The 6,166-nt window shown below is 38.0% G+C and overlaps 1 protein-coding gene across 5 annotated transcripts in view; it reads left to right on the top strand.

Moving 5' to 3' along the window:
• The window catches only part of QRSL1 (glutaminyl-tRNA synthase (glutamine-hydrolyzing)-like 1), a 24,194-nt gene extending 19,430 nt beyond the window's left edge, over nucleotides 1–4,764 (top strand). For 4 of the 5 annotated variants that reach the window (XM_006098010.3, XM_014463666.2, XM_023761758.1 and 1 more), the window contains 2 exons: nucleotides 1,751–1,956; nucleotides 4,275–4,764. In XM_006098010.3, coding sequence (XP_006098072.1) covers nucleotides 1,751–1,956; nucleotides 4,275–4,492 — 424 coding nt within the window. In that variant the 3' untranslated portion in view covers nucleotides 4,493–4,764. Of the gene's footprint in view, nucleotides 1–1,750; nucleotides 1,957–2,669; nucleotides 4,136–4,274 lie in introns of all 5 variants that reach the window. The other variant, XR_002831489.1, reaches the window with a different exon arrangement.
• The last annotated feature ends 1,402 nt before the right edge of the window (nucleotides 4,765–6,166 follow it).

The raw sequence follows: 6,166 nt of genomic DNA on the forward strand, positions 1-6,166 counted from the left end.
GAGCTTTTCACAATACTTGCTTCTCTTCACTGAGAAGCTCCCTCTTCAGAATGCCTGTTGTCCAAGGTCTGAAAAATGGGTAGTTTTCTTTTGTGTCTGTTTCTGGTTGTTTAATATGGTAGTTTCCTTTGTCTGTTTTCTGGTTAATATAGCATCATTGATGGAAGCAGAAGTTCTGCTTTTGAACGTATTTAAAGGAGGAAGAAATTTCTTAGAGAACAGAAATATTTGTTCTTTTATAAAATTCAGCTTTGGGAATGCTGTTAATACATTATTTAAGCCACCAACTGTGATTGTTGTGTAAGTTACAGGCGATGTTTGCATTCTTCTCTATAGACACTGTGGTCAAGTGATAGCAAGGACATCTGACAGTTCTAGAGCATTCTTTTAGGGTAAAAGATTTTTACGTTTTTATCTCATTGTATTTGGTTTGCAGTAAGACTGCAGTTGTGATATCCATTTTTACAGGTGAGGAAACTGAAGTTAGGATAGTGAGTACTTTTGCCAGCCTTCATTAGTTTCAGGAGGATTTAAAGAGCCTTTTCTTTTCCCTTTCTTTGCATAATTGACTTATATTAACTCCTATGTCTGGCTAATTCCTTAATCTTTTCAGTAAAGTAAGCATCTTTTCTTGAATTGCACATTTCCATTCTGGGCTGTGCCTATCCACAAAATACAAAATTGCAAGCATAGCATACTTTCCCCGGTTTCTGTTTGCAGAGCCTGTTTTCTAATGTCTAATTCTGATGGCATGTTAGAATTTTGCAAAATTTCAGTGTCCTTCTGATAATTAGTTATTATACTAAAGATGAATTAGACATTACAGTAGAAAGAGGATTAAACTGAGCCTCCAGGAACCCAGTTCTAGACTTTCCTCTACCACTGCCAATCTCTGCAACCTCTGCAAAGTTATTTAATAACTATACTTGATTTTCCTCACCTGAAAATGAATGTTCTGGTTTAACGGTTCCCTGGAAGTGTTAATGTTTTATAATTATACTAGAAGCCCATTGCATGAAGATTCGTGCAATAGGCCTTCCTTCCCCTGGCTGCTGGCACCAGTTTTCCTCCGGCACCTGGGACCCAGGCCTTTGGTCCGGCCACAGCAGAGAAGCCAAGCCTCTTCAATCTTCAGTCTTCAGTCTTCACTCTGGCCGGAGCCTTCAGTCTTCGCTCCGTGCCTGCATATGCAAATTAACCACCATCTTTGTTGGGTTAATTTGCATAGTCACTCTGATTGGCTGGTGGGCATAGCAGAGTGACACCAATTTGTATGTTTCTCTTTTATTAGTGTAGATATGCAGAATTGCATCTAGTAGTCAATTCTGATTGATTAAACTATAGACCTACCAAATTTTCTAATGACATCACAGTTGAACAAAATTCATTTTTATGTGTTGTAGGAATCTAACTCATAAAGGCCAAGAATCCAGTGATTCTTTTTTTTTTTTAAATATATTTTATTGACTTTTTACAGAGAGGAAGGGAGAGAGATAGAGAGTTAGAAACATCGATGAGAGAGAAACATCGACCAGCTGCCTCCTGCACATCTCCCACTGGGGATGTGCCCGCAACCCAGGTACATGCCCTTGACCGGAATCGAACCTGGGACCTTTCAGTCCGCAGGCCGACGCTCTATCCACTGAGCCAAACCGGTTTCGGCATGATTCTTTAACAAGCCTCATGTATGAGAATTGTTCAAAGAAATAACAAAAAGCCCTTAAAATATCACCAATTTTTTTTTCCACAGAAACTATGAGAATTACTTCATCAAAGCACAGAAAGTGAGACGACTCATTGCTAATGATTTTGTGAATGTTTTTAACTCTGGAGTGGATGTCTTGCTAACTCCCACCACCTTGAGTGAGGCAGTGCCGTACATGGAGTTCATCAAAGAAGACAACAGAACGCGAAGTGCCCAGGGTGATATTTTTACACAGGCTGTAAATATGGCAGGTGAGGGTTCCTCAAGAATGTTTAGGTTTTCTTTACATTTTTAAATAGGCACCCTGGTCTTCACTTAGGTTCTAGCTAGATTGTTCCCTAACGGCAATTGCTTGTCCTTCTGGAATGCTTAGAAAAGTGTGTGTGTGTGTGTGTGTGTGTGTGTGTGTGTGTGTGTGTGTGGTGCATGGGCATAGATACACGCATACTCAGATTCAGCACACATATACTTTTTCAGAATCAGTTCACTTAGTAGCATATTTTTAAACTTTAAAAAAATTTTCAAACCTATAAAAAAGTTGAAAAGTCACATAATGAACACGGCTATGACCTTTGCCTGTATTCACCCTTGTTAACATTTTGCCTCGTTTGCTTTCTCCTTCCCCTCTCTCTTTCCCTCTTTCTCTGTCTCTCCCTTTTTCTCCACACACACACTTTTCTAAGTTTCAACATCATGACACTTCATTTTTATCATGAGTCTTCTAAGAATGAAGACATTCTCCTATATAACCACAGTTCCATTATCTTACCTAAGAAGACTAACATAAACACTGTACAATAATTTGCCAAATGCAGTCCATTTTTAAGTGTTGCATTTTAAATTTAAATAATTAAATTTTCTAAATTAATAAAGTTGAATTATCAATTGTACTAAAAATGTCTTTTATAAGTTGTTTTTTCCTGATATATACATTCATTTATGGTGTCTTTTTTAAATCCCTCAGCTCTCTGTTTTTTAGAACCACATCAGGCTGCATTATAATTCTTATAGCAATGATCAAACATAGCATAGAACACTCAAGAGGAGATGGAAATTCTACTGTTCTTACCTGTACTTTTGGTTATTGTGTTTATTTCTCCCTGATCTGTCAAGATTTTTTGTTTTATCACATCCTTTCTGTTTAGAGAAATTCCGTTAGCCATTTTTTTAGGGTAGGTCTGATGGCAACTAATTCCCTTCGCTTTCTTCCTTTTCATTTTTAAAAATTATTTTTGCTATATATAGGATTCTGTTTTGACAGTTCTTTTCTTTAGCACTTAAAAAAAAATGTGCTGCTTTCTTCTGGCCTGCTTACTTCTGATAAGAAATCCCCTACCTTTTAACATTTTTCTTTTAAGTGACATTGACTTTTGAAAAATCTAGTTCACTTGCCCTGTAGGATGTCCCCTCCATAATCTGAATTGTCAGATTGTTTCCTTGAGATTGAGTTGAGTTCAACATTTTTGACAGAAATACTACATATTCTTGATGTCAGGAAACAATTAACATTAGTTTGCTCTGCTTTTGGAAACTAAGTTGAACCCTTAGTTAAGGAAGTAACTGCAGATGTTTTCCTTGTAGAGTTACATTTTTCCTTTTATCAGTTGTAAGCATTTGGTGAAGTGATACTTTGAGACCATGTGAATATCCTAGTTCCTAATAAACTTGAACTCAGTTTTAGCATCCATTGATGCTGACTGCCTGAGTTAATACCTAGAGAATTACAAAATGCTGACCTTTCTAATTATAGCATTCCATCTCTGTATATTAGCAGTCTTCTCTAAAGAGCAGCTTTCTTTTTTGGTTTTAATTCAATGTAGTATAAGCAATTACTATCATTATTGTTTTTGCTGCTCATATTGCCCCAGATTTAGTCAACAGGAGCCCCTTCAAATTGTATATATCCTTTAGACCTGTCCCCAGTAATTTTTGAAAACTTCCTTATTTTATGACGTAACAAGATGTCCCAAGATTTTATACTTTCTCTGCTCAAACATGGAATTAAAACTACCCTGAGCTACTATTTCTCATCTAACAAATTGGAAACATTTACAAGTTCAACAATTTAGTCTATTGGCAAGGCTGCAGGAAAAAATCCTTCATCTTGCTAATGGGAGTTCAGAATGGTACAGCTTTTTTGGAGGGGAATTTGGCATTATCTAATTACATATTTATTAAAGGATAAATATGGTGAAGCAATCATCTTTGTTGAGAAACTTTCAAGAATATCAGAAAACATGTACACAGTAATTCACTAGGCTATAGCGTGAAATAGCTAAGCACAGAAAACAACCTACATGCCGAACCACAGAAAATGGCTGAATAAATTATGGTAAACCCACATAATGGAATAGATGCAGCTATAAAAAGGAATGAAGATGTTCCAATAACAGTGATTTTCAACATTTATCATTAAGTGAACAAAGGAAGGTACAAAAGCATGTAAATCATATGCTTTTTGTTGTTTTTTAAGCCTTATCATGGACCTACTAGCACTGGAAAGTGGAAGGGGTCTCTGCTTCTTAGAATGGAGAATTAATCAACTAATGGGTTTCTTTCTTTTACTCAGGGTTGCCAGCAGTGAGTGTCCCTATGGCCCTCTCCAGCCAAGGGTTGCCAGTAGGACTGCAGTTTATTGGACGTGCATTTTGTGACCAGCAGCTTCTTACAGTTGCCAAATGGTTTGAAAAACAAGTACAGTTTCCTGTTATTCAACTTCAAGAAATAATGGGTGATTGTTCATCAGTCTTTGAAAATGACTTAGCTTCTGTTTCTCTAAAACAGTAGTGACAAGTATATCATGCAAACTTAAAGATTTTGTATTCTAGAAAAGTCAAATGATCTTGGTAAGCTCTGGCACTTTGGTTCACTGTCAACATACTCATTCCTTGGAACCATTGTCTAAAATTCTTGTAATATAGTTAATTATATGTAATCTGCCAGCATTTATTAAGCATCTGCTAAGTGCAGAGTAAAGGATTTCTACTGTAACACAAGACACATGTTCCTGAAAAATGATTCATTTTACAAAAATGTCCATTAAAAATAACAGCTTGTTTGTTATTAGATGTATTAATGTTGAATAACTATGTTGTACACCGAAACTAATATAATATTGTATATTAACTATATTTTAATTAAAAAAAGAAACAGTTTACAGTAAAAATAACTATAATAATGAACCTCTCAAAACGTATGCATCTTTGTAACCAAAATATTAACAAAAACAATAATTGAGGCCTCCAGAGATCATCTGGACAACCAGGCAGACAGGCAACTCAACATGTGATGGAGGAGCTCTGATCACAGGAGGAAGTGCAACCTGCTGGGGCCCAGAGTCATGCAAGACTGGGAGTATGCTTCCCCCGTAGGCACCTGGGGCTTCTCTAAAAATAGACCTGCACCGAATGAGAACTTACTTTCATGCTAAAGGGTAAAATTTTACTTCTGCTGTTCCAGACCCCCATGCCAAGAAACCAGAACAACTCCATGTTACACTGAGCTCTTTCTCCTATTAACTGATCACAAATGAACTCATTAATGTCCCAGAAACATCAGTTGTAACCTAACAGACCACATTGGACTTAAAACTTTGGTAGGTTGTGAAACCTGGTTTTAGTGAGAAAGTTTCAATATATAGTAGTCTCCCCTTTTCTGGGAGGAATATGTTCCAAGACCCCCTATCTATGCCTGAAACCTACATATACTATATTTTTTTCTTATACATACATACCCATGATAAAGTTTAATTTATAAATTAGGCACAATAACTGATAATAAAATAAAACAATTATAACAATCTATAATAATAAAAGCTTAATATATTAATTAGACTGGATGTCCTGGACAAAGCTGGGGCTGCGAGGGAGCCCGGGTCCTGGGTGCCTGCCAGGGGCCGGAAGGAAGCTGGTGCCAGCAGCCAGGGAAAGGAAGGCCTACTCTTGCATGAATTTTGTGCATTGGCCTCGTCTATATATAAAAGGCTAAGTGTCCATCCTTCCCTCCAACCGGTAGCAATGATGCTCAGTGACCACCAGGGGGCAGACACTCAACGCAGGAGCTGCCATGACACACACTGGCCATTTAAAAATAAACAGCACCACAGACCTGGCCCTGACAAACCAACACTTGGCTTCCCCCAAGTGGGACACAGGCCCCGCCACCACCCCAGAGCGACACCCCGCCAAATTGCAGCCAACGCTGCCAAGACCCCATGGCGCAAAATGTGGCGCCCAGCCCAACCTGGAAATAGTCGCTGTGGATGCCAGGTAATGATGTCATGTAGCAACACCCGTCTTCCTCTCCCTAGCAACTAGCCTCCTTGCAGTTTCTTCAGCCCAGGAACCCGACTTGCTTTATAGCCAGGTGCAAACATTTTACAGTTCAGCCAAATGTTTGTGAAACATTTTCCCATGCCTCATTTTATTTGATCTTCATAGAAGTCCTGAAGTAGGTAGATAG

Source organism: Myotis lucifugus, unplaced genomic scaffold (genome assembly GCF_000147115.1).
Source record: "Myotis lucifugus unplaced genomic scaffold, Myoluc2.0 scaffold_216, whole genome shotgun sequence".
NCBI classification, from domain to species: domain Eukaryota; kingdom Metazoa; phylum Chordata; class Mammalia; order Chiroptera; family Vespertilionidae; genus Myotis; species Myotis lucifugus.